Here is a 27541-nt window from a genome sequence, read left to right as displayed (position 1 = left end):
TGACAGGTAGTAGCTGTAACAAAACGACACGACAGGTAGCATGACAAGAGTGATAAGTTGCAACAATAATACAATGATCCAGCAACTGACCCAAGACAAAGCAGGTACAAATAGGAGCAGGCTGATTGGCAACAGGTGTGGCCAGGTACCAATCAGCCGCAGCTGAGGAGGAACACAGCACTCAGGGAACAAGACAGGAAGCTGACAAAATAAGAGCACTAGACAGGATCTATAGACAGGAGATACTAAACACAGAGGAAACAGACAAATGCAGAGGAAAAAACTAAAACATAGACAAACGGTCAGTGAGTTTGGGTGTCTTCTCACTACAATGGGATAGTCCAACATCTGTGATGAGTTCAGGTGACCATCACTAAAATTAAATAGTCAAACATAAGTGGTGTGTTCAGGAGGCTGTCATTACAGTGCGATAGTCCCATTTCTGTGGTGAGTTCAGGTGTCTGTCACTAGAGTGGGTCAGTCTACCTTAGGTGGTGTGTTCGGGTGTCTATTACCACAGTGGGATAGTCCATCTTTTCTGGTAAGTACAAGTGCCTGTCACTACAATGGAATAGTCCAACATTTGTAGTGAGTTTGGGTGTTTTATCAATACAATGGGATTGTCCAACATCTGTGGTGAGTTCAGGTGTCCATTTATAAAATTAAATAGTCAAACATAAGTGATGTGTTTAAGTGGCTGTCATTACAGTGAATAGTCCATCCTCTGTGGTGAGTTCAAGTGCCTGTCACTACACTGGAATAGACCAGCATCTATGGTGAGTTTGGGTGTCTTATCACTACAATGGGATAGTCCAACATCTGTGGTGAGTTCAGGTGTCCATCACTAAAGTTAAATAGTCAAACATAATTGCTGTGTGTTCAGGAGGCTGTCATTACAGTGGGATAGTCCATCCTCTGTGGTGAGTTTAGGTGTCCGTCATTAGAGTGGGTTAGTCCGCCTTAGGTGGTGTGTTCGGGTGTCTATTACTACAGTGGCATAGTCCATTTTCTCTTGTTTTAATTAAAACTAAACAACAACAAACAAAAAGCACGCACGTGGGCGAAATAACAAACTAAAGGGAGCTAGCACTGGAAGCTAGAAAACAAAAAGGAACTTTAACATGGAAGCTAGTGGATAGCAAACAGAAAAACTGGAAATAACTAATGCTAACAGAAACAGCTTACCGCTACGACAACCAGGACACAATGTAGCATGACAGGTAGTAGCTGTAACAAAACGACACGACAGGTAGCATGACAAGAGTGATATGTGGCAACAATAATACAATGATCCAGCAACTGACCCAAGACAAAGCAGGTACAAATAGGAGCAGGCTGATTGGCAACAGGTGTGGCCAGGTACCAATCAGCCGCAGCTGAGGAGGAACACAGCACTCAGGGAACAAGACAGGAAGCTGACAAAATAAGAGCACTAGACAGGATCTAAAGACAGGAGATACTAAACACAGAGGAAACAGACAAATGCAGAGGAAAAAACTAAAACCTAGACAAACTGTCAGGGGCAAGCCTGACATTTTACAAGAGTATGTCAACTTTTGACCACGACTGTAGGTGTCTGTCAATACAGTGGAACCGTCAAATATTGGTGGTGAGTTCAGGTGCCTGACAACACAGTGGAGAAACTCCACTTCTCTGGAAAGTTCAAGCGTGTGTCCAGAGCAGGGGTCACCAACGCGGTGCCCGTAAGGACCAGATGAGTCGCCCGCTGGCCTGTTCTAAAAATAGCTCAAATAGCAGCACTTACCAGTGAGCTGCCTCTATTTTTTTAATTGTATTTATTTACTAGCAAGCTGGTCTCGCTTTGCTCGACATTTTTCATTCTAAGAGGGACAAAACTCAAAAGGAATTTGAAAATCCAAGAAAATATTTTAAAGACTTGGTATTCACTTGTTTAAATAAATTCATTTATTTTCTTACTTTGCTTCTTATAACTTTCAGAAAGACAATTTTAGAGAAAAAAAATACAACCTTAAAAAGGATTTTAGGATTTTTAAACACATATACCTTTTTACCTTTTAAATTCCTTCCTCTTCTTTCCTGACAATTTAAATCAATGTTCAAGTAAATTTCTTTTTTTTAATTGTAAATAGCAATAAATACATTTTAATTTAATTCATAATTTTAGCTTCTGTTTTTTCGACGAATAATATTTGTGAAATATTTCTTCAAACTTATGATTAAAATTCCCAAAAAATTATTCTGGCAAATCTAGAATATCTTAAGAATCAAATTTAAGTCTTATTATAAAGTCTTCTGAATTTCTTTTAAAATTTTTGTTATGGAAAATCTAGAAGAAATAATGATTTGTCTTTGTTAGAAATATAGCTTGGTCCAATTTGTTATATATTCTAACAAAGTGCAGATTGGATTTTAACCTATTTAAAACATGTCATCAAAATTGTAAAATTAATCTTAATCAGGAATAATTACTAATGATGTTCCATAAATTATTTTTTTTATTTTTTCAAAAATATTCGAATTACCGAGTTTTTCTCTTCTTTTTTTTTCGGTTGAATTTAGAATTTTAAAGAGTCGAAATTGAAGATAAACTATGTTTCAAAATTTAATTTTCATTTTTTTTCCTGTTTTCTCCTCTTTTAAACCGTTCAATTAAGTGTTTTTTTTTTCTCATTTATTCTCTACAAAAAAACCTTCCGTAAAAGGAAAAAAAATGTACGACGGAATGACGGACGGAAATACCCATTTTTTTATATATATATAGATTTATTTATTAAAGGTAAATTGAGCAAATTTGCTACTTCTGGCAATTTATTTAAGTGTGTATCAAACTGGTAGCCCTTGGCATTAATCAGTACCAAAGAAGTAGCTCTTGGTTTCAAAAAGGTTGGTGACCCCTGCTCTAGAGTCCAATTTGATCGGGCGTTAGAGCAACTTGAGGGTTCCAGGTTCGATCCCACCATCCGCCAGTCACTGCCGTTGTGTCCTTGGGCAACACCCAGTTTCCACCCGCACTGGTTTAAATGTAACTTAGATATTGTGTTTCACTATGTAAAAGCACTTTGGGTCACTAGAGAAAAGTGCTATATAAATATAATTATCTTCACTTCACATCTAGTGGTTAGTGGCCTAGTGGTTAGAGTGTCCGCCCTCAGGTCGGTAGGTTGGGGGTTCAAACCCCGGCCGAGTCATACCAAAGACTATAAAAAAATGGGGCCCATAAGCTCCCTGCTTGGCACTCAGCATCAAGGATTGGAATTGGGGGGTTAAATCACCAAAAATGATTCCTGGGCGTGGCACCGCTGCTGCCCACTGCTCCCCTCACCTCCCAGGGGGTGATCTAGGGTGATGGGTCAAATGCAGAGGACAAATTTCGCCACACCTAGTGTGTGTGTGTGTGTGTGTGTGTGTGTGTGTGTGTGTGTGTGTGTGTGTGTGACAATCATTGGTACTTTAACTTATGGATGACGAAAAATGTGTACCGTATTTCCTTGAATTGCCGCCGGGCATATAGTATGCGCCCCCCTTGAATTACCGCCTGGTCAAACTCGTGACGTCACGAGTGACACTTCCCCTGTCATCATTTTCAAAATGGAGGAGGCTGATTTCAATACCGGTAATTTGAAATCGCATAAAGGGAAGAAGATTAAGAGCTATTCAGTAGGATTTAAGGTCCAAGCTTACATCACACTCAAATGTTTACTGCAGGCCTTTGGTAAGTGCCGGAGTGGGAAGAGGGTTTTAAAATAATTAGCGCATGCTTACTTTTACCGCATCGGGGCGGTATAGCTCGGTTGGTAGAGCGGCCGTGTCAGCAACTTGAGGGTTGCAGGTTCGATTCCCGCTTCCGCCATCCTAGTCACTGCCGTTGTGTCCTTGAGCAAGACGATTTACCCACCTGCTCCCAGTGCCACCCACACTGGTTTAAAAAAAAAAAAAAAATTACTTAGATATGGGGTTTCACTGTGTAAAGCGCTTTGAGTCACTAGAGAAAAGCGCTATGTAAATGTAATTCACAATTCACTTTGGTAAGCGCAGGTGTGAGAAGAGGTTTTAAAATAATGAGCGCATGCTTACTTTTACTGCATGCCTTTGGTAAGCGCAGGAGTGAGAAGAGGTTTTAAATAAATTAGCGCATGCTTACTTTTACCGCATGCCTTTGGTAAGCGCAGGAGTGAGAAGAGGTTTTAAAATAATTAGTGCATGCTTACTTTTACCGCATGCCTATGGTAAGCACATGAGTGAGAAGAGGTTTTGAATTAATTAGCGCATGCTTACTTTTACCGCATGCCTTTGGTAAGCGCGGGAGTGAGAAGGGGTTTTAAAATAATGAGCGCACGCTTACTTTTACCGCATGCCTTTGGTAAGCGCAGGAGTGAGATGAGGTTTTAAAATAATGAGCGCATGCTTACTTTTACCGCATGCCTTTGGTAAGCGCAGGAGTGAGAAGAGGTTTTAAATAAATTAGCGCATGCTTACTTTTATCGCATGCCTTTGGTAAGCGCAGGAGTGAGAAGAGGTTTTAAAATAATTAGTGCATGCTTACTTTTACCGCATGCCTTTGGTAAGCGCAGGGGTGAGAAGAGGTTTTAAAATAATTAGCGCAGGCTTACTTTTACCGCATGCCTTTTATAAGCGCAGGACTGAAAAGAGGTTTTAAAATAAATAGCGCATGCTTACTTTTACCGCATGCCTTTGGTAAGCGCAGGAGTGAGAAGAGGTTTTAAATAAATTAGCGCATGCTTACTTTTATCGCATGCCTTTGGTAAGCGCAGGAGTGAGAAGAGGTTTTAAAATAATTAGTGCATGCTTACTTTTACCGCATGCCTATGGTAAGCACAGGAGTGAGAAGAGGTTTTGAATTAATTAGCGCATGCTTACTTTTACCGCATGCCTTTGGTAAGCGCAGGAGTGAGAAGGGGTTTTAAAATAATGAGCGCACGCTTACTTTTACCGCATGCCTTTGGTAAGCGCGGGAGTGAGAAGAGGTTTTAAATAAATTAGCGCATGCTTACTTTTACCGCATGCCTATGGTAAGCACAGGAGTGAGAAGAGGTTTTGAATTAATTAGCGCATGCTTACTTTTACCGCATGCCTTTGGTAAGCGCAGGAGTGAGAAGGGGTTTTAAAATAATGAGCGCACGCTTACTTTTACCGCATGCCTTTGGAAACCGCAGGAGTAAGATGAGGTTTTAAAATAATTAGCGCAGGCTTACTTTTACCGCATGCCTTTGGTAAGCACAGGAGTGAGAAGGGGTTTTGAATTAATTAGCGCATGCTTACTTTTACCGCATGCCTTTGGTAAGCACAGGAGTGAGAAGGGGTTTTGAATTAATTAGCGCATGCTTACTTTTACCGCATGCCTTTGGTAAGCGCAGGAGTGAGAAGGGGTTTTAAAATAATGAGCGCACGCTTACTTTTACCGCATGCCTTTGGAAACCGCAGGAGTAAGATGAGGTTTTAAAATAATTAGCGCAGGCTTACTTTTACCGCATTCCTATGGTAAGCACAGGAGTGAGATGAGGTTTTAAAATAATTAGCGCAGGCTTACTTTTACCGCATGCCTTTGGTAAGCGCAGGAGTGAGAAGGGGTTTTCAAAAAATTAGCGCATGCTTACTTTTACCGCATGCCTTTGGTAAGCGCAGGAGTGAGAAGAGGTTTTAAATAAATTAGCGCATGCTTACTTTTATTGCATGCCTTTGGTAAGCGCAGGAGTGAGAAGAGGTTTTGAATTAATTAGCGCATGCTTACTTTTACCGCATGCCTTTGGTAAGCGCAGGAGTGAGAAGAGGTTTTAAAATAATGAGCGCATGCTTACTTTTACCGCATGCCTTTGATAAGCGCAGGAGTGAGAAGAGGTTTTAAAATAATGAGCGCATGCTTACTTTTACCGCATGCCTTTGGTAAGCGCAGGAGTGAGAAGAGGTTTTAAATTAATTCGCGCCCCGGCGGCAATTCAAGGAAATACGGGAATTTGCCGTTTTCATTCAATAAAAGGGACAAACGGTAGGAAATGGATGGATGAAAAAGCAGTGACACTGGTGTGACACCGGAGCGCAGAGGGCCGCGACGTGCTGACCACTGCCTTTTTTTTTCTCCCCCTCCTCTCCACAGATCATCAGAAGTTGGACCGGGAAGCTCGAATCTGTCGTTTACTGAAGCACCCGAACATCGGTGAGTGGAAAAAAAAAAGGCAATGAAAAATGGATGAAGACGATGAATTATGGAGACGTCGCTAACGGCAACATGGATAATTCATGTGATGTCATCGCGTCTCCGTTCTTTTTACAAGTGTCTTTCTCTAGAGCTCCAGGTCAACTCTTACCACCTAAATGTTGCCCCGACACGTCCGCAGTTCTTGTGTAATAGGCTCACTGCTGCCCACACACACACACACACACACACATACACACACACACAGAATTGCTGTAGTGTGTGGGAGTGTTCAAGAAAAAAAATCATTGTCTCTCAGCGCTTTAAAACAGGTGCGTGCGTGTGAGGAGAGAGCTTTTTGACGCTTTCACCTAAAGACACTGTTGCCTGGCAACACACACACACACACACTATTATGTAACCCTCCTCACTAGTTTGCGAGCATCACCCACCCACACAGAGCTGCGATTGGACACTCCTCCACACGGAGCCTCCTGATTGGTGGCTTTCGTGCACCTGAGGTCATTTCCCCCCTCAAACACACCTGCTCACCATCGAGTCCCTCAAACTCAATGACACGAGGACTTGAAATGGATCATGTGACCTGCGCGCGTGTGTGCTTTGTGTTGCAGTGCGTCTCCACGACAGCATCTCCGAGGAGGCTCACCATTACCTCATCTTCGACTTGTGAGTTGCGTCTCTATGGCGATAACATAGGCGCTCTTGTCGCGTTCAATGCTGCTGGGAAAAGCGGGACATTCCCCCCCCTCCCCCCCCCGTCAAGGACCTGTTTGCTGCTCCACGATCACGCAAATTAAATCAATCCCAACTTTGTCCAAAGCCAGCACCTTCCTCGTGATTTTGGGCCAATCGGCATCATTTTTGCGCCACAGCGCACGTCAGCTTTCTAATTCAAAGCTTCAGTTTGTATTATATAGCCCAGTGGTCCCCAAACTATGGCCCGCAAGCCGGATGCGGCCTGCCGGCGTCCAATATCCGCCCCGCGGGAAGTCTCTAGTTTAAAAAAAAACAAAAAAACTCTGTATTTTTTTTAAATCTGTCCTTTCAAATCAAATGGTCTAAAAATGCATTTTTCCATTGATAACATTACATTTTTCAGTCATTTTATATATATATATATATATAAAAGGGAATAAGCGGTAGAAAATGGATGGATGGATGGATATATATATATATGTATATGTAGGTATGTATGTATGTATGTATATATATATATATATATATATATATACATATATATGTATATATATACATGTATGTGTATATATGTATATATATTATATATACATATATGTGTATATATTTTATACATGTATATAATATATATACATTTATGTATATATGTATGTATATACATGTACTGTATATGTATGTATAAATATGTGTATATATATGTATGTATATATATATATAAATGTGTATGTATATATATATAAATGTGTATGTATATATATATATATGTGTGTATAAATGTGTGTATATATATATATATATATATACATACATAAATATGTGTATATACTGTATATATATATATATATATATATATATATATATATATATATATATATATTAGAAGTGTGGGGAAAAATCTATTCGAATTTGAATCGCGATTCTCACGTGCGATTCAGAATCGATTCTCATTTTTAAAAAATCGATTTTTTTTTTTTTTTTTAAATCAATCCAACAAAACAATACACAGCAATACCATAACAATGCAATCCAATTTTGTACGTCTCCATGACAACAAGGTGTGTTGCTGTTTCCAACAGGGTGACAGGTGGCGAGCTGTTTGAGGACATTGTAGCCCGGGAATATTACAGCGAAGCCGATGCTAGGTGAGTAAACGACAGGTGGCAGCACTCTTTGCCACCTTTGACCCGTATCCCTCTCTCACCATGTCAACATGTCCACATATCCATCATCTCCACATGTGCACCATGTCCACCATATCCACATGTATACCATGTCCACATGTCCATCATCTCCACATGTCCACATTTCCACCGTATCCAAATGTACACCATATCCACATATCCACCATCTCCACCATCTCCACCATGTCCACCATATCCACTATCTCCACCATGTCCACCATGTCCACCATATCCACTATCTCCACCATGTCCACCATATCCACCATATCCACCATCTCCACCATGTCCACCATATCCACTATCTCCACCATCTCCACCATGTCCACCATATCCACTATCTCCACCATGTCCACCATGTCCACCATATCCACCATCTCCACCATGTCCACCATATACACATGACCACTATCTCCACGTGTCCACCATGTCCACCATATCCACTATCTCCACCATGTCCACCATGTCCACCATATCCACCATCTCCACCATGTCCACCATATACACATGACCACTATCTCCACGTGTCCACCATGTACAACATGTCCACCATTAACACATGTCCACCATCTCCACCATGTCCACCATATCCACATGACCACTATCTCCACGTGTCCACCATGTACATGTCCACCATTAAAACATGTCCACGATGTCCACCATATCCACATGACCACTATCTCCACGTGTCCACCATGTATAACATACCCACCATGTCCACCATCTCCACATTTCCACTATGTCCACATGTCCACCATATCCATATGTCCACATTTCCACCGTATCCACATGTATACCATGTCCACCATTTCCACATTATCCACCATATTCACATGTCCACCATATCCACATTATCCACCATGTTCACCATATTCACAATGTCCCCTATCCCCACATATCCACCATATTTACATGTCCACCATATCCACATTATCCACCATGTTGACCATATCCACATTATCCACCATGTCCACCATATTCACAATGTCCACCATATCCACATGTCCACCATATTCACAATGTCCACCATATCCACATATCCACATGTCCACCATATTCACAATGTCCACCATATCCACATATCCACATGTCCACCATATTCACAATTTCCACCATATCCACATATCCACATGTCCACCATTTCCACATTATCCACATGTCCACCATATTCACAATGTCCACCATATCCACATATCCACATGTCCACCATATCCACATTATCCACCATATTCACAATGTCCACCATATCCACATGTCCACCATGTCCACCATTTCCACATATCCACATTATCCACCATATTCACATGTCTACCGTATTCACATGTCCACCATCTCCACATATCCACCATGTCCACCGTATCCACATTATCCACCATCTCCACCATATCCACATGTCCACCATCTCCACATATCCACCATGTCCACCGTATCCACATTATCCACCATCTCCACATATCCACCATATTGACATGTCCACCATCTCCACATATCCACTATGTCCACCATATCCACATTATCTACCATGTCCACCATCTCCACATATCCACTATGTCCACCATATCCACATTATCTACCATGTCCACCATCTCCACATATCCACCATATTGACATGTCCAACATATTTACATGTCCACCATATTCACATATCCACATGTCAACCATATCCACATTATCCACCATATTCACACGTCCACCATCTCCACCTGTCCACCATCTTCACATGCCCACCATGTCCACATTGTCACCACGTCTACCATGTCCACCATCTCCACATGTCCACCGTATCCACTCGTCTACCATGTCCACCATATCCACATGTCCACCATCTCCACATTTCCACCATGTCCACATGCCAACCATGTCCACCATATCCACATGTCCACTGTCTCCACCATGTCCACCATACCCCTATGTTCACCATCTCCACCATGTCCACATGCCAACCATGTCTACCATATCCCTATGTTCACCATCTCCACCATTTCCCCCGTCTCCACGTGTCCACCATATCCCTGTGTCCACCATATCCCTGTGTCCACCATATCCACGTGTCCACCATATCCACATGTCCACCATATCCCTGTGTCCTCCATATCTCTGTCCACCATATCCACATGTCCACCATCTCCACGTCCACCATGCACACCATGTCCACCTTGTCACCACATGTCTACCATGTCCACCATCTCCACCTGTCCACCATCTTCACATGCCCACCATGTCCACATTGTCACCACGTCTACCATGTCCACCATCTCCACATGTCCACCGTATCCACTCGTCTACCATGTCCACCATATCCACATGTCCACCATCTCCACATTTCCACCATGTCCACATGCCAACCATGTCCACCATCTCCACCTGTCCACCATCTTCACATGCCCACCATGTCCACATTGTCACCACGTCTACCATGTCCACCATCTCCACATGTCCACCGTATCCACTCGTCTACCATGTCCACCATATCCACATGTCCACCATCTCCACATTTCCACCATGTCCACATGCCAACCATGTCCACCATATCCACATGTCCACTGTCTCCACCATGTCCACCATACCCCTATGTTCACCATCTCCACCATGTCCACATGCCAACCATGTCTACCATATCCCTATGTTCACCATCTCCACCATTTCCCCCGTCTCCACGTGTCCACCATATCCCTGTGTCCACCATATCCCTGTGTCCACCATATCCACATGTCCACCATATCCCTGTGTCCTCCATATCTCTGTCCACCATATCCACATGTCCACCATCTCCACGTCCACCATGCACACCATGTCCACCTTGTCACCACATGTCTACCATGTCCACCATCTCCACGTGTCCACCATGTCCACATGTCCACCGTCTCCACATGTACAACATGTCTACCATATCCACATGTCCACCATGTACAACATGTTCACCATGCACAACATACTCACATGTCTACCATATCCACCATGTCCACCATGTCCACCATGTCCACCATGTCCACCATGTCCACCATATCCACCATGTCCACCATGTCCACCATGTCCACCATGTCCACTATCTCCACCATGTCCACCATGTCCACCATATCCACCATGTCCACTATCTCCACCATGTCCACCATGTCCACCATGTCTACCATATCCACATGTCCACCATGTACAACATGTTCACCATGCACAACATACTCACATGTCTACCATATCCACCATGTCCACCATGTCCACCATGTCCGCCATGTCCACCATGTCCACAGTCATTGTATCCAACAGATCTTGGAGGCGGTGCTCCACTGTCACCAGATGGGCGTGGTCCACCGAGACCTGAAGGTTAGCGTTGGAGCCGAGCGCGGTTCTTAGGGCTGTGGTGATGACATGTGGGCGTGGTCTTCTTCCAGCCGGAGAACCTGCTTCTCGCCTCCAAGTCCAAAGGCGCCGCCGTCAAATTGGCCGACTTCGGTCTCGCCATCGAGGTGGAGGGCGAGCAGCAGGCGTGGTTTGGTACGATGACATCATCATCATTACATCACCACGTTGCTAAGGCAGTGTGTGTGTGTGTGTGTCTACAGGTTTCGCGGGGACTCCCGGGTATCTTTCCCCCGAGGTCCTGAGGAAGGACCCCTACGGGAAAGCGGTGGACTTGTGGGCCTGTGGTCAGATTGCAATCTCCTTCACTCGTCTCCATGTTTGACCACCTTGACTCCTCCCCCTTCCTCCACATGTTGTCTCTATTCATGTCCTTGCCTCCGCCACTTGTCTCCTTGTTTCCTCTCCTCAGGCGTGTCTTATGTCCTCTGGTGTGTCTAAAGTAGGATTTGTCTCCTGGGGCATGTCCTGTCTCCTCAGCTTTGTCTCATGTCCTCAGGCCTGTCCTCAGGTGTGTTTTTTGTGTCCCCTGGGCGTGTCCTCAGGTGTGTCCTCAGGTGTGTCCTGTGTGTCCCCCCCCCCCAGGTGTGATCCTCTACATCCTGCTGGTGGGCTACCCCCCGTTCTGGGATGAAGATCAGCACCGTCTGTACCAGCAGATCAAGGCGGGAGCGTACGACGTAGGTCACGTGACTTTTGGAATCAAACCGCCGTCACCGCGTCGGCTTTAGTGCAGTGGCCCTGGAAGGCGACTGCTGCTTGAAGCGCTGCCATCCGACCATCACCCCTAGGGGACAAAGCGGTGGTGAAGGCGTGGGGTGGGGTTGGGAGGTGTGTGCGTGTATGCCCAATTGTCTTGGGTGTGATGATGTAATGTTTTTTTGACTGAGGCCGATCTGCAAAAGTTCGATGCCAGGTGTCGTTGAGGAGGGAGGGAGGTCAAAAGCGTCTATCATTCATAGGGGTGTTTTCAGAACAGCCTGGTCCTGTTTCCACAGCGTCAAGGCCGTTCGAGAGAGTCAAATCGTAGATTAGGATGTTTGTTTTCCGCGGACAGACAATACGAACCGTGCATGAACGTCATCTTGTTCAAAGAACAAAACCAACACAGTGCATGAACTCACAACAAATTACACACCTGCAAAATCAGATGGAAAATTAGAAAGAACGTTGTTTGGTGGTATCCATAGGGAGAAGTTTTTATCTACACGATGAGTCAAGTGTGTCTTGCCCTTCGCCGAACCCCTGATCGAAACCAGGTTAAGAACCACTGCTTTAGCGTGTGCTTGACCCCGCCCACAGTTCCCGTCCCCCGAGTGGGACACGGTGACCCCGGAGGCCAAGGATCTCATCAACAAGATGCTGACCATCAACCCGGCCAAGCGCATCTCGGCGGCGGAGGCGCTCAAACACCCGTGGATCTCGGTGAGGACGCTTACCCTCGCTCCGTTCTTTGTCCCGTGCCCTCGTCTGATTGGCTGACGTGTACCCCCACCCCCCTCAGCATCGCTCCACGGTGGCGTCCTGCATGCACAGGCAGGAGACGGTGGAGTGTCTGAAGAAGTTCAACGCCCGACGCAAACTCAAGGTAAGCCGGGTCGAGGAACGAAGGGGGCGTGGCTTTGTGCTGCTTCCTGATTGGCTGACGTGTTTCTCCTCTCCTCAGGGAGCCATCTTGACCACCATGTTGGCCACCAGGAACTTCTCAGGTGAGTCCAGCAACCCGGCAGGGTAAATCGGCGCCGCCGTATTGACGTGTCGTGCTTCCGCCTCCAGGAGGAAAGAGCGGCGGCAACAAGAAAACCGACGGCGTCAAGGTGACGGCTCGGTGTTTGTTTGGCGTCAGGGGGCGGAGCTTGTGCTGGGAGGGAGGAAGACGCCACTGTTTGATCATACATCAATGAGTAGCTTTCCGTGTTTGCCACTTCCTGTACTAACAAGCCACACTTCCTGTTGTCGCAGGAGTCCTCCGAGAGCACAAACACAACCATCGAGGACGAGGACACCAGAGGTACAGACACACTTTGTTGTATTTCTTACCTTCATTAGACCTCCAAAAAATGCCTACGTTTTTAGGACCACCCTTTCTAGATATATAAAGATTTGTATTTACAACATTTATTTTTTTTATGAATTTTCGGCAAAGGGGGCGCATTTCAAATTTTTACACACACTTGTTATTTCATATGTTGACCAGAGGGGGAGCTCTTTTAAAACCGACACATAGTCAAAGTGAAAAACCCCTCCTTTTTTGGACCACCGTAATTGTGATAGATTTCAACACCACGGGTGTTTATGAGATGGCCAAAGGGGGCGCATTTCAAATTTTTACACACACTTGTTATTTCATTTGTTGACCAGAGGGGGAGCTCTTTTAAAACCGACACATAGTCAAAGTGAAAAACCCCTCCTTTTTTGGACCACCGTAATTGTGATAGATTTCAACACCACGGGTGTTTATAAGATGGCCAAAGGGGGCGCATTTCAAATTTTTACACACACTTGTTATTTCATATGTTGACCAGAGGGGGAGCTCTTTTAAAACCGACACATAGTCAAAGTGAAAAACCCCTCCTTTTTTGGACTACCGTAATTGTGATAGATTTCAACACCACGGGTGTTTATAAGATGGCCAAAGGGGGCGCATTTCAAATTTTTACACACACTTGTTATTTCATTTGTTGACCAGAGGGGGAGCTCTTTTAAAACCGACACATAGTCAATGTGAAAAATCCCTCCTTTTTAGAACCACCTTCATTTTGATGGATTTCACCAACAGGTGTGCAAATGAGACATTCTCTATTAGATGCAATGGTTTTTCCGAATTGGGACCATGATTTATGTCCTAACTTGTTCACCGGTCCTCATATGGAAGCTACTTTTCCTTTTTGATGTCTCAGGAAGGGTAGAAATTCAAGAACACACACATATTCTTGTATTTCTTTCCTTCTTCAGACCTCCCGAAAAATGCCGACCTCTTTAGGACCACTCTTTCTAGATATATAAAGATTTGTATTTACAACATTAATAATATATACATACTATGCAAATATAAAATAGCTTGTTGTGGAAAATAAGTCGGAATTTCACAAGAAAAAGGTCATAATTTTGCAAGAAAAACTTGGAATTTTTGTGCAATATTATGATAAAAGTCGGAATTGTACTCAATAACAGTCGCAATTTTACAAGAAAAGCTTACTTTTTTTTAATTTTATGAAAAGAGTCACAATTTTACTTGACAAAAGTCACAATTTGATAAGAAAACTTACATTTTTTGTCAATATTATAATAATAATCGGAATTTTACTCTGCAAAAGTCATGACAAAAGTCGTCATTTTACTAAAAAAATTTCACTATTTTACAAGAACAACAACAAATATTGTAATAAAAGTCATCATTTTATATGACAAATGTTGCCAATTTGCATTAAAAAGTAATAATTTTACTTTAAAAAAAAGTAACAATTTTACGATACAGAAACAGAACATGAGGAATTGTTCCCATTTTTATCAGAAAAAAGTTGACACATTGTGAGAAAAAGACTGGTTTTATTTTATTTTTTTTGTAATTGGTTTTTAATCTTCATTATTTACTTCAAGTTATTACTGTATGTCTTTATACACATCTTTATTTTATTTTTTTAATGAATTTTGGCCAAAGGGGGCGCATTTCAATTTCTTACACACTTGTTATTTCATATGTTGACCAGAGGGGAGCTCTTTTAAAACCGACACATAGTCAATTTGAAAAATCCCTCCTTTTTAGGACCACCTTCATTTGGATAGATTTCACCACCAGGGGTGCAAATGAGACATTCTCTATTAGATGCAATGGTTTTCCCGAATTGGGACCATGATTTATGTCCTAACTTGTTCACCGGTCCTCATATGGAAGCTACTTTTCCTTTTTGATGTCTCAGGAAGGGTAGAAATTCAAGAACACACACATGTTCTTGTATTTCTTTCCTTCTTGAGACCTCCCGAAAAATGCCGACCTCTTTAGGACCACTCTTTCTAGATATATAAAGATTTGTATTTACAACATTAATAATATATACATACTATGCAAATATAAAATAGCTTGTTGTGGAAAATAAGTCTAAGGTCATAATTTTGCAAGAACAACTTTGAATTTTGGCAGTATTATAATAAAAGTTGTCATTTTACTCAAAGCAAGTCCAAATTTTACAAGAAAAACTGAACATTTGTGCGATATTATGATGAAAGTTGGGATTTTCCTCAGTAACAGTCACAATTTTACAAGAATAGCTTAAAATGTTGGCAATCTTATGAAAATAGTCGTAATTTTACTCGACAAAAGTCACAAATTTGGAAGAAAATTTCAACATTTTGGCAATATTCAAATTAAAAAAATTAAATAAATAAAAATACAATCAGGACAAAAGTCATAATTTTACTCAAAAATGTCAGATTTTACAAGAGCAACATAAAAATTGGCAATATTGTGATAAAAGTCAGCATTTTATAACACAAATGTCACCATTTTGCATTAAAAAGTAATAATTTTACGTAAAAAAGTATTAATTTTACGAGAAAATTTTACAGAAACATAAATATGAGAAATTGTTCCCAATTGTATAAAAAAAAGTTAACACACTGAGAAAAAGACTGCTTTTTGTTGTTTTTTTAAAATGTATTTATTTTTTCTATTTTTTTTTTTTTATCCTCATTATTTACTTCGAGTTATTACAGTATGCCTATATACATTTATTTTTTTATTCATTTTGGCCATAGGGGGCGCATTTCAATTTCTTACACACACTTGTTATTTTATATGTTGACCAGAGGGGGAGACCTTTTAAATCTGACACACAGTCAATTTGAAAAATCCCTCCTTTTTGGCACCAGCCTAATTTTGATAGATTTCACCACCAGGGGGTGCAAATGAGACATTCTCTATTTGATGCAATGTTTTTTCCATATTGGGACCATGATTTATGTCCTAACTTGTTCATCGGTACTTTTCCTTGTTGGTGTCTCAGGAAGGATAGAAATATACACAAACACACACAGACACATTCTTATATTTGTTGCCTTCTTGAGACCGCCGAAAAATGCCTACCTTTTTAGGCCCACCCTTTCTAGATATATAAAGATTTGTATTTACAACATTAATAATACATACAAACTATGCAAATATAAAAAAGCTTGTTGTGAAAAATGACTTGGAATTTCACCAGGAAAAGGTCACAATTTCGCAAGAAAACGTAGAATTTTGGCGGTATTATTATAAAAGTCGTCATTTTACACTAAGCAAGTCAAAATTTTACCAGAAAAACTGAACATTTGTGCGATATTATGATAAAAGTTGGAATTTTCTTCAGTAACAGTCACAATTTTACAAGAAAAGCTTAAAATTTGGGCAATTTAATGAAAAGAGTTGTAATTTTACTCGACAAAAGTCACAATATTATAAGAAAACTTAAACATTTTGGCAATATTATAATAATCTGAATTTCACTAGGCAAAAATTATGACAAAAGTCATAATTTTACAAAAAAAATGTCAGATTTTACAAGAACAACAAAAAAAATTGGCAATATTGTGATAAAAGTCAGCATTTTATATGACAAATGTTGCCATTTTGCATTAAAAAGTAATAATCTCACATAAAAAAGTAATAATTTTACGAGAAAACATTGCAATATTACAGAAACAGAAAGAACATCAGAATTTGTTCCCAATTTTATAAGAAAAAATGTCAACACACTGAGAAAAAGACTGCTTTTATTTATTTAATTTTTTTTATGTTTTGTTTCTAATTGTTTTTAATCTTCATTATTTACTACAAGTTATTACAGTATGTCAATATACATTTATTTATTTTTATTCATTTTGGCTAAAGTGGGTGCATTTACATTTTTGACACACGCTTGTTATTACATATGTTGGCCATAGGGGGCGCATTTAAATTTCTTACACACACCTGTTATTTCATATGTTGACCAGAGGGGGAGCCCTTTTAAATCTGACACAGTCAATTTGAAAAATCCCTCCTTTTTGGCACCAGCCTAATTTTGATAGATTTCACCACCAGGGGGTGCAAATGAGACATTCTCTATTTGATGCAATGTTTTTTCCGTATTGGGACCATGATTTCGGTCCTAACTTGTTCATATGAAAGGTACTTTTTCTTGTTGATGTCTCAAGAAGGGCAGAAATACAAGAACACACACACATAGTAGTCAACATAGCGCGTGTGTGTGTGTTTCAGTGAGGAAGCAAGACATCATCAAAGTGACGGAGATGCTAATCGAGGCCATCAGTAACGGTGACTTTGAGAGTTACACGTAAGTACCGACTTTTATTTTGAAGGTTCTCTCACAGGAAGCCCTTGAGCTGTTTCCCGTGCGTCCTTTCTCCTCAGAAAAATGTGCGACCCGGCCGTGACGGCGTTTGAACCCGAAGCTTTGGGGAACCTGGTCGAAGGGTTGGATTTCCATCGCTTTTATTTTGAAAACCGTGAGCAAACCTGTTCCTGTCCGCTCCTTGCCGCTGCCACTCCGATCCAACTGACTGTGTGTGTGTGTGTGTGTGTGTGTGTGTGTGTGTGTGTGTGTGTGTGTGTGTGTGTCAGTGTGGTCGAAGAACAGCAAACCGGTGCACACCACCATCTTGAACCCTCACATCCACCTGGTGGGGGAGGAGGCGGCGTGCATCGCTTACATCCGCGTGACGCAGTACATCGACGCCAACGGGACGCCACGCACCGTCCAATCAGAGGAGACCCGGGTGTGGCACCGCCGTGACGGGAAGTGGCAGATTGTCCACTTTCATCGCTCAGGCTCCGCCTCCACGCTCAGCAAGTATGACCCCCTGACCTTTACTGGAGCAGCATGCTAGCAAAATGAGGACCCAAAGGCTCCGTTTACCCTGCACACCAAATCTGCCCTCAAGTGACACGGATGAGATTTTTTTTTTTTTGCCAGTGTAAACACTCTAAAGTGCTTCCAATTTAATCTTTGGATTATGTTTACACTGCAGGACAAAGTGGCCCAAAAAAAAAAAAAAACTGATTTCTTTCCAACTGACTGTTGACATGCAAGTAAAATTTGATCTTTGTCACACTCCAGTATACACTCGCACAGGCCCCAATGTGGCCCCAAATGTACTCCTAATTTGGTCCCACTGTAGTCCCACTGTGGTCCCACTGTGGTCCCAATGGGATCCCAATGGGATACCAATGTGGCCCCAATGTGCTCCCACTGTAGTCCCGATATGATCCCAATGTGGTCCCAATCTGATCCCAATGTGATCCCAATGTGGTCCCACTCTAGTCTCAATGTGATCCCAATGTAGCTCCACTCTTGTCCCAATGTGGCTCCAAAATGTTCCCACTATAGTCCCTATATGGTCCCAATGTGATTCCAATGTGGTCCCACTGTAGTCCCAATGTGGTCCCACTGTATTCCCAATATGGTCCCAATGTGGTCCCAATCTGATCCCAATGTGATCCCAATGTGGTCCCACTCTAGTCTCAATGTGATCCCAATGTAGCTCCACTCTTGTCCCAATGTGGCTCCAAAATGTTCCCACTATAGTCCCTATATGGTCCCAATGTGATTCCAATGTGGTCCCACTGTAGTCCCAATGTGGTCCCACTGTATTCCCAATATGGTCCCAATGTGGTCCCAATCTGATCCCAATGTGGCCCCTATGTGATCCCAATGTGGTCCCACTCTAGTCTCAATGTGGTCCCACTCTAGTCTCAATGTGATCCCAATGTAGCCCCACTCTTGTCCCGATTTGGCTCCAAAATGTTCCCACTATAGTCCCTATATGGTCCCAATGTGATTCCAATGTGGTCCCACTGTAGTCCCAATATGGTCCCACTGTATTCCCAATATGGTCCCAATGTGGTCCCACTGTACTGTATTCCCAATCTGATCCCAATGTGGCACCACTCTAGTCCCAATGTGGTCCCACTGTAGTACCAACGTGATCCCAATGCGGCCCTAATGTGGTCCCTCTCTAGTTCCAATGTGTCCCCAATGTGGTCCCACTGTAGTTCCAATGTGATCCCAATGTGGCCCCAATGTGATTCCAATGTGGTCCCACAGTAGTTCCAATATGGTCCTACTGTAGTCCCAATGTTGCCCCAATGTGGTCCCACTGTAGTCCCAATGTGATCCCAACGTGGCCCCAATGTGGTCCCACTGTAGTCCCAATGTGATCCCAATGTGGTCCCACTGTAGTCCCAATATGGTCCCAATGTGGTCCCACACTAGTCCTAATGTGGTCCCACTGTAGTCCCAATATGGTCCCACTGTAGTCCCAATGTGATCCCAACGTGGCCCCAATGTGGTCCCACTGTAGTCCCAATGTGATCCCAATGTGGTCCCACTGTAGTCCCAATATGGTCCCACTGTAGTCCCAATGTGGTCCCTCTCTAGTCCTAATGTGGTCCCACTGTAGTCCCAATATGGTCCCACTGTAGTCCCAATGTGGTTCCACTGTAGTCCCAATATGGTCCCACTGTAGTCCCAGTGTTGCCCCAATGTGGTCCCACTCTAGTCCTAATTTTGCCCCAATGTGGTCCCACTCTAGTCCCAATGTGATCCCAACGTGGCCCCAATGTGGTCCCACTCTAGTCCCAATGTGATACCAATGTGGCCCCAATGTGGTCCCACTCTAGTTCTAATGTGTCCCCAATGTGGTCCCACTGTAGTTCCAATGTGATCCCAATGTGGCCCCAATGTGATTCCAATGTGGTCCCACTGTAGTCCCAATATGGTCCTACTGTAGTCCCAATGTGGTCCCACTGTAGTCCCAATGTGGTCCCACTGTAGTCCCAATGTGATTCCAACGTGGCCCCAATGTGGTCCCACTGTAGTCCCAATGTGATCCCAATATGGTCCCAATGTGGTCCCACTGTAGTCCCAATATGGTCCCACTGTAGTCCCAGTGTTGCCCCAATGTGGTCCCACTCTAGTCCCAATTTTTTCCCCAATGTGGTCCCACTCTAGTCCCAATGTGATCCCAACGTGGCCCCAATGTGGTCCCACTGTAGTCCCAATGTGATACCAATGTGGTCCCAATGTGGTCCCAATGTGGCCCCAATGTGGCCCCAATGTGGTCCCACTCTGTCCCCAATGTGGTCCCAGTGTAGTCCCAATGTGATTCCACTCAAGTCCCAATGCGTTATGTGGCCTAAATGTGATGTGGAAAGATCAGATTTGAAGCACTTTGGAGCGTTTAGATTGGAAAAAAATATCACATCTGTGTCACTTGAGGCCAAAGAAACCAGATTTATGTGCAGTGTAAATAGGGCCTAAATGCAGTCAAAGTGTCTCCCTCTATCTTAACATGTCTGTCTTTATCTTGTCTTTATCTTGTCCTTATCTTGTCTTTATCTTGTCTTTATCTTGTCTTTATCATGTCTTTATCTTGTTTTTATCTTGTCTTTATCTTGTCTTTATCATGTCTTCATCATGTCTTTATCATGTCTTTATTTTGTCTTTATCTTGTCTTTATCTTGTCTTTATCTTGTCCTTATATTGTCTTTATCTTGTCTTTATCTTGTCTTTATCATGTCCTTATCTTGTCTTTATCAGGTCTTTATCATGTCTTCATCATGTCTTTATCATGTCTTTATCATGTCTTTATCTTGTCTTTATCATGTCTTTATCTTGTCTGTATCTTGTCCTTATCTTGTCTTTATCATGTCCTCATCTTGTCTTTATCTTGTCTTTATCATGTCTTCATCTTGTCTTTATCATGTCTTTATCTTGTCTTTATCATGTCTTTATCTTGATTTATCTTGTCCTTATCTTGTCTTTATCATGTCTTTATCTTGTCTTTATCATGTCCTTATCTTGTCTTGATCAGGTCTTTATCATGTCTTCATCTTGTCTTTATCATGTCTTTATCATGTCTTTATCTTGTCTTTATCATGTCTTTATCATGTCTTTATCTTGTCTTTATCTTGTCTTTATCATGTCCTTATCTTGTCTTTATCAGGTCTTTATCATGTCTTCATCTTGTCTTTATCATGTCTTTATCATGTCTTTATCTTGTCTTTATCATGTCTTTATCTTGTCTTTATCTTGTATTTATTTTGTCTTTATCATGTCTTTATCTTGTCTTTATCTTGTCTTTATCTTGTCTTTATCTTGTCTTTATCTTGTCTTTATCATGTCTTTATCATGTCTTCATCATGTCTTTATTTTGTCTTTATCTTGTCTTTATCTTGTCTTTATCTTGTCTTTATCTTGTCCTTATCTTGTCTTTATCTTGTCTTTATCTTGTCTTTATCATGTCTTTATCTTGTTTTTATCTTGTCTTTATCTTGTCTTTATCATGTCTTCATCATGTCTTTATCATGTCTTTATTTTGTCTTTATCTTGTCTTTATCTTGTCTTTATCTTGTCTTTATCTTGTCCTTATCTTGTCTTTATCTTGTCTTTATCTTGTCTTTATCATGTCCTTATCTTGTCTTTATCAGGTCTTTATCATGTCTTCATCATGTCTTTATCATGTCTTTATCATGTCTTTATCTTGTCTTTATCATGTCTTTATCTTGTCTGTATCTTGTCCTTATCTTGTCTTTATCATGTCCTCATCTTGTCTTTATCTTGTCTTTATCATGTCTTCATCTTGTCTTTATCATGTCTTTATCTTGTCTTTATCATGTCTTTATCTTGATTTATCTTGTCCTTATCTTGTCTTTATCATGTCTTTATCTTGTCTTTATCATGTCCTTATCTTGTCTTGATCAGGTCTTTATCATGTCTTCATCTTGTCTTTATCATGTCTTTATCATGTCTTTATCTTGTCTTTATCATGTCTTTATCTTGTCTTTATCATGTCTTTATCTTGTCTTTATCTTGACTTTATCATGTCCTTATCTTGTCTTTATCAGGTCTTTATCATGTCTTCATCTTGTCTTTATCATGTCTTTATCATGTCTTTATCTTGTCTTTATCATGTCTTTATCTTGTCTTTATCTTGTCTTTATTTTGTCTTTATCATGTCTTTATCTTGTCTTTATCTTGTCCTTATCATGTATTAATCTTGTCTTTATCATGTCTTTATCATGTCTTCATTTTGTCCTTATCATCAATCAATCAATCAATCAATGTTTATTTATATAGCCCCAAATCACAAATGTCTCAAAGGACTGCACAAATCATTACGACTACAACATCCTCGGAAGAACCCACAAAAGGGCAAGGAAAACTCACACCCAGTGGGCAGGGAGAATTCACATTCAGTGGGACGCCAGCGACAATGCTGACTATGAGAAACCTTGGAGAGGACCTCAGATGTGGGCAACCCCCCCCCTCTAGGGGACCGAAAGCAATGGATGTCGAGCGGGTCTAACATGATACTGTGAAAGTTCAATCCATAGTGGCTCCAAGACAGCAGTGAGAGTCCCGTCCACAGGAAACCATCTCAAGCGGATCAGCAGCGTAGAGATGTCCCCAACCGATACAGGCGAGCGGTCCATCCTGGGTCCCGACGAGCGGTCCATCCTGGGTCTCGACTCTGGACAGTCAGTACTTCATCCATGGTCATCGGACCGGACCCCCTCCACAAGGGAGGGGGGGACATAGGAGAAAGAAAAGAAGCGGCAGATCAACTGGTCTAAAAAGGTCTATTTAAAGGCTAGAGTATACAGATGAGTTTTAAGATGAGACTTAAATGCTTCTACTGAGGTAGCATCTCGAACTGTTACCGGGAGGGCATTCCAGAGTACTGGAGCCCGAACGGAAAACGCTCTATAGCCCGCAGACTTTTTTTGAGCTCTAGGAATCACTAATAAGCCGGAGTCTTTTGAACGCAGATTTCTTGCCGGGACATATGGTACAATACAATCGGCAAGATAGGCTGGAGCTAGACCGTGTAGTATTTTATACGTAAGTAGTAAAACCTTAAAGTCACATCTTAAGTGCACAGGAATCCAGTGCAGGTGAGCCAGTACAGGCGTAATGTGATCAAACTTTCTTGTTCTTGTCAAAAGTCTAGCAGCCGCATTTTGTACCAACTGTAATCTTTTAATGCTAGACATTGTGAGACCCGAAAATAATACGTTACAGTAATCGAGACGAGACGTAACAAACGCATGGATAATGATCTCGGCGTCTTTAGTGGACAAAATGGAGCGAATTTTAGCGATATTACGGAGATGAAAGAAGGCCGTTTTAGTAACGCTTTTAATGTGTGACTCAAAGGAGAGAGTTGGGTCGAAGATAATACCCAGATTTTTTACAGAGTCACCTTGTTTTATTATTTGGTTGTCAAATGTTAAAGTTGTATTATTAAATAGAGGTCGGTGTCTAGCAGGACCGATAATCAGCATTTCCGTTTTTTTGGCGTTAAGTTGCAAAAAGTTAGCGGACATCCATTGTTTAATTTCATTAAGACACGCTTCCAACTGACTACAGTCCGGCGTGTTGGTCAGCTTTAGGGGCATGTAGAGTTGGGTGTCATCAGCATAACAGTGAAAGCTAATACCGTATTTGCGTATGACGTCACCTAGCGGCAGCATGTAGATGCTGAAGAGTACAGGGCCAAGGACCGAACCCTGGGGAACTCCACACGTTACCTTAACATAGTCCGAGGTCACACTGTTATAGGAGACGCACTGCATCCTATCAGTAAGATAAGAGTTAAACCATGACAGGGCTGAGTCTGAAATACCAATTCGTATTTTGATACGCTCTAATAAAATATTATGATCGACGGTATCGAAAGCAGCGCTAAGATCGAGGAGCAGCAACATAGATGACGCATCAGAGTCCATCGTTAGCAATAGATCATTAGTCAGTTTTGCGAGGGCTGTCTCAGTCGAGTGATTTGCCCTGTATTAATGTATTAATGTTGTCTTTATCGTGTCCGTAACTTGTCTTCATCATGTCTTTATCATGTCTTTATCATGTCTTTATCTTTTCTATATCATGTCTTTATCTTGTCTTTATCATGTCTTTATCTTGTCTTTTAATGTCTTTATCTTGTCTTTATCTTGTCTTTATCTTTTCTATATCATGTCTTTATCTTGTCTTTATCATGTCTTTATCTTGTCTTTTAATGTCTTTATCTTGTCTTTATCTTGTCCTTATCTTGTTTCAATCATGTCTTTATATTTTCTATATCATGTCTTTATCTTGTCTTTATCTTTTCTTAATCTTGTATTTATTTTGTCTTTATCATGTCTTTATTATATCTTTATCTTTTGTATAATGTCTTTATCTTGTATAAATCTTGTCTTTATCTTGTCTTTATCGTGTGTTTATCTTGTCTTTATCTTGTCCTTATCATGTATTAATTTTGTCTTTATCATGTCTTTATCTTGTCTTTATCTTTTTTTACCTTTCCTTATCTTGTCTTTATCATGTCTTTATCTTGTCTTTATCGTGTCCGTAACTTGTCTTCATCATGTCTTCATCTTGTCTTTATCATGTCTTTATCTTTTTATATCATGTCTTTATCTTGTCTTTTAATGTCTTTATCTTGTCTTTAGCTTGTCCTTATCTTGTTTCAATCATGTCTTTATCTTGTCTTTATCGTGTCTTTATCTTTTCTATATTATGTCTTTATCTTGTCTTTATCTTTTCTTAATCTTGTATTTATTTTGTCTTTACCATGTCTTTATCGTGTCTTTACCTTTTGTATATCATGTCTTTATCTTGTCTTTATCTTTTCTTAATCTCGTATTTATTTTGTCTTTATCTTGTCTTTATTTTTTTTTATCTTGTCCTTATCTTGTCCATATTTTGTCCTTATCTTGTCTTTATCTTGTCTTTACTATGTATTGATCTTGTCCTGTCCTTATTTTGTCCGTATCTTGTCTTTATCTTGTCTTTATAATGTCTTTATCTTGTTTTTATATTTTCTTGATCTTGTCCTTATCTTGTCCATATTTTGTCCTTATCGTGTTATTTTATTTTATTTATATTTTAATTTTCCTGAAGGAATCAATAAAGTACTATCTATCTATCTATCCATCTATCTTGTCTTTACCATGTATTTATCTTGTCCCGTCCTTATTTTTTCTGTATGTTGTCTTTATCTTGTCCTTATTGTGTCTTTATCTTGTTCTTATCGTGTATTCATCTTGTCTTTATTTTGTTTTTATCTTGTCCTTATCTTGTCTTTATTTTGTCCTTGTCTGTATCTTGTCTTTATCATGTCTTTATCTTGTATTTATTTTGTCTTTATCTTGTCTCTATCTTGTCTTTGTTTTGTTTTTATCTTGTCCTTATCTTGTCTTTATCTTCTCTTTATCATGTGGTTATCTCGTCTTTATTTTGTCTTCATCTTGTCCTTATCTCGTATTTATCATGTATTTACAACGTCCTTATCACATGCTTGTTTTTCTCATGCGAAGTTTGCCGCTGACTTTTTCCGTCTTTGTTTCCACCCAGCTGACTTCCTGTCCTTTTGAATGGATCACTTATCGGCTTGACAACTGATTGATTGACAGCAGGCCCGGCATGCGACGCAAACCGTCTGGAATTAGTTTGAGAAACGGAGAAGGTGGGCGGGGCCAAATCTTTTTTTCGACCAACGGGAAAAGACTTTTACTCGGTGCTGTACGTATTTGCTCTCGTGACGTAGTTGAAGAAGATGACACGCTGAGTGACAGGTGACAGCGCCCCTAGTGGCTGGGAGGCTTTAGCTCCGCTTAGCACCAAGACCGTGTTCGCATAGCATGTGACTCATTCGATGTAAACGTACTAGTGAATGTAAAAAAAAAAATTAAAAAAAACTTGACTAATGCCGTGACAGTCAAAAGTGGATCGTCATCCACCAGAGGGCGCTGTGAAAGAAAATGAAACCGATTTTTTTTTTTTTCATGAATTGTTTGTTTTCCATCCAGAAGCTTCCTCTCCGACCCGCGAGCTTCCACACGTTTGCAACGCCACATTTCCTCTTCCTCCTCCAGTCAACTCTAGGCCCCGCCCCTCAGTGACCATGTGACTATTTACATTCCTCAGAATGACACTTTCGATCATTAAAGGCCTACTGAAATGAGAATTTCTTATTCAAACGGGGATAGCAGGTCCATTCTATGTGTCATACTTGATCATTTCGCGATATTGCCATATTTTTGCTGACAGGATTTAGTAGAGAACATCGATGATAAAGTTTGCAACTTTTGCTCGCTAACAGAAAAGCCTTGCCTGTACCGGAAGTCGCGGACGATGACGTCACCCGTTGATGGCTCCTCACTTTGTTTTTAATAGGAGCTGTCATGCCAAATTTCTTTCCTCACAACCCCCCCCCCCCCCCCCCCCCCCCCCTCCCCATTTACTTCCGGGGTCATGATTAATACAGACGTTTTGTTAACGCTGTATTATAAAAATATAACGCTATATTATAAAAATATAACGCTATATTATAAAAATATAACGCTGTATTATAAAAATATAACGCTATATTATAAAAATATAACGCTATATTATAAAAATATAACGCTATATTATAAAAATATAACGCTGTATTATAAAAATATAACACTATATTATAAAAATACAGACGTTTTGTTAACGCTATATTATACAAATATAACGCTATATTATAAAAATACAGACGTTTTGTTAACGCTATATTATACAAATATAACGCTATATTATAAAAATATAACGCTATATTATAAAAATATAACGCTATATTATAAAAATACAGACGTTTTGTTAACGCTATATTATACAAATATAACGCTATATTATAAAAATACAGACGTTTTGTTAACGCTATATTATACAAATATAACGCTATATTATAAAAATATAACGCTATATTATTAAAAATATAACGCTATATTATAAAAGTATAACGCTATATTATTAAAATACAGACGTTTTGTTAACGCTATATTATAAAAATATAACGCTATATTATAAAAATACAGACGTTTTGTTAACGCTATATTATAAAAATATAACGCTACATTATAAAAATACAGACGTTTTGTTAACGTTATATTATAAAGATGTAACGCTTTATTATGAAAATACAGACGTTTTGTTAACGCTATATTATAAAAATATAACGCTATATTATAAAAATACAGACGTTTTGTAAACGCTATATTATGAAAAATAAAAAATAAATTAAAAAAAAACAATTTACAAACACGAGCTATGGGATGACTCATTTACTTCCGGGGTCACGTTTCCTCTTACGTCATCCC

At 40.7% G+C, this 27541-nt stretch overlaps 1 protein-coding gene across 3 annotated transcripts in view; it reads left to right on the top strand.

The window, feature by feature from the left end:
• camk2a (calcium/calmodulin-dependent protein kinase II alpha) overlaps nucleotides 1-27339 on the top strand; it is a 40117-nt gene extending 12778 nt beyond the window's left edge. The window contains exons 3-18 of one of the 3 annotated variants that reach the window (XM_061891515.1): nucleotides 6095-6154; nucleotides 6766-6820; nucleotides 7927-7992; nucleotides 11274-11346; nucleotides 11415-11517; nucleotides 11586-11669; nucleotides 11968-12062; nucleotides 12685-12807; nucleotides 12887-12970; nucleotides 13049-13091; nucleotides 13159-13199; nucleotides 13345-13393; nucleotides 17618-17693; nucleotides 17771-17865; nucleotides 17981-18209; nucleotides 25770-27339. In XM_061891515.1, the coding sequence (XP_061747499.1) occupies nucleotides 6095-6154; nucleotides 6766-6820; nucleotides 7927-7992; nucleotides 11274-11346; nucleotides 11415-11517; nucleotides 11586-11669; nucleotides 11968-12062; nucleotides 12685-12807; nucleotides 12887-12970; nucleotides 13049-13091; nucleotides 13159-13199; nucleotides 13345-13393; nucleotides 17618-17693; nucleotides 17771-17865; nucleotides 17981-18209; nucleotides 25770-25773 (1280 nt within the window). In that variant the 3' untranslated portion in view covers nucleotides 25774-27339. Of the gene's footprint in view, nucleotides 1-6094; nucleotides 6155-6765; nucleotides 6821-7926; nucleotides 7993-11273; nucleotides 11347-11414; nucleotides 11518-11585; nucleotides 11670-11705; nucleotides 11894-11939; nucleotides 12063-12684; nucleotides 12808-12886; nucleotides 12971-13048; nucleotides 13092-13158; nucleotides 13200-13344; nucleotides 13394-17617; nucleotides 17694-17770; nucleotides 17866-17980; nucleotides 18210-25769 lie in introns of those variants that run through there. The other 2 variants (XM_061891518.1, XM_061891516.1) reach the window with 2 other exon arrangements.
• Nucleotides 27340-27541: the final 202 nt, after the last annotated feature.

The sequence above is a fragment of the Nerophis ophidion genome, linkage group LG28 (genome assembly GCF_033978795.1).
Source record: "Nerophis ophidion isolate RoL-2023_Sa linkage group LG28, RoL_Noph_v1.0, whole genome shotgun sequence".
NCBI lineage: Eukaryota > Metazoa > Chordata > Actinopteri > Syngnathiformes > Syngnathidae > Nerophis > Nerophis ophidion.
The sequence above is the reverse complement of the archived record's forward strand: the minus strand, read 5'-3'. Positions and strand labels throughout refer to the sequence as shown.